The sequence below is a fragment of the Chaetura pelagica genome, unplaced genomic scaffold, assembly GCF_000747805.2.
Source record: "Chaetura pelagica isolate M959 unplaced genomic scaffold, ChaPel_1.0 scaffold1258, whole genome shotgun sequence".
In the NCBI taxonomy this organism is placed as follows: domain Eukaryota; kingdom Metazoa; phylum Chordata; class Aves; order Apodiformes; family Apodidae; genus Chaetura; species Chaetura pelagica.
This window is the reverse complement of record NW_009954342.1, coordinates 6139-7786: the sequence shown is the minus strand read 5'-3', so window position 1 is coordinate 7786 and position 1648 is coordinate 6139. Positions and strand designations below refer to the sequence as shown.

Here is a 1648-nt window from a genome sequence, read left to right as displayed (position 1 = left end):
TCCCCCAGCTGTTGGGGGGACCCACAGAGGCTTTTCCAGCTGCTGCTCCTGTACAATTCCCATTTATTATTTCCAAACCACATTCCAGACAAGTCCACTAACTCCTGAGCAATCTCCCCCAGCCCCCCCAGAGCTGAAGCAACAAAACCTTCCAGGGAAGGGGGTGGGGGAACACAAGGGGTTCTGGGGTGCTCAGGAGTTCCCAAAATCCAAAAGGGAGGGGAAGAAAATTCAAGAGGAACAAAAAAAAAACAACAAACCCCCCCAAACCATCCACCCCCTTCCCAGTTTGGTGATGGGGAAGGGGTCCCAGTCCCAGCAGGGGGCTGTGCAGTGCCCCCCTGCCCAGCTGGAGGGGAGGGATGGGGGAGGCAGGAGCAGTCCCTGGGGAGCTGGGGCCATCAGAGCTGGGAGTAGAGGGAATTCTCCATCTCCGGGGGCAGTTTGGTGTGGAAGGAGCTGAGGCCCACCCCGAAATCTGGAGGGAGAACAAAGCCACGTGTCAGCACCACAGCCCAGCCCCTCACACCCCGGGGTCCCACCGAGGGGGTGGCACTCGGGGGGGGGGGCAGGGAGGGCACACAGACACCCCCCCCCACCTCCCAACCCCCAACCCAGGGCATCACTGCAGGCTGGGGAGGCAGGAGCTGGAGCTCAGTGCCCACCCCGTGGGTGGTCGCCCCATTCCAGGGTGGGAAGGGACAACTCTTTGCCACCAGCTCCCTGTAGGACAAGTTGCTGCCAAAGTCACTGATGGGACACCTTGACACTGGGACACTCCTACACCAGGACACCCTTACACTGGGACACCCTTTCACTGGGACACCCCTACACTGAGACACCTCAAGATCAGGACATCCCAACACCAGGACACCTGTACGCTGGGACACTCTCACACTGGGACACCTTGAGACCAGGACACCCCTACACTGGGACACCCCTACACCAGGACACCCTGACACTGGGACACCCCCACACTGGGACATCTTGAGACCAGGACACCCCGACACTGGGACACCCCTACACCAGGACACCCTGACACTGGGACACCCCCACACTGGGACATCTTGAGACCAGGACACCCCGACACTGGGACACCCCTACACCAGGACACCCTGACACTGGGACACCCCCACACTGGGACATCTTGAGACCAGGACACCCCGACACTGGGACACCCCTACACCAGGACACCCTGACACTGGGACACCCCCACACTGGGACATCTTGAGACCAGGACACCCCGACACTGGGACACCCCTACACCAGGACACCCTGACACTGGGACACCCCCACACTGGGACATCTTGAGACCAGGACACCCCTACACTGGGACACCCCTACACTGGGACATCTCGAGACCAGGACACCCCTACACTGGGACACCCCTACACCGGGACACCCCTACACTGGGACACCTCAAGACCAGGACACCCTTACACTGGGACACCTCGACACCAGGACACCCCTACACCGGGACACCCCCACACTGGTGCAGCCCTCTATGGGCACAACTCTCCCCAGCTCAGCAGATGAGCAGCACAGCCCCACATCACCCCCTGCTCCCACCCCAGACGTGTCCGTGGCGAAACACCCCATGGACAGTTGGTGGCAGAGAATTGTCCTGGACCCTTTTTTTGGGGGGGGG

At 61.2% G+C, this 1648-nt stretch overlaps 1 protein-coding gene across 1 annotated transcript in view; it reads right to left on the bottom strand.

The window, feature by feature from the left end:
* Positions 1-401: 401 nt before the first annotated feature.
* The window catches only part of ZNF414 (zinc finger protein 414), a 4764-nt gene continuing 3517 nt past the window's right edge, over positions 402-1648 (bottom strand). Inside the window, exon 6 of the mRNA XM_010004202.1 lies at positions 402-478. Coding sequence (XP_010002504.1) covers positions 402-478 — 77 coding nt within the window. The remainder of the gene's footprint in view (positions 479-1648) is intronic.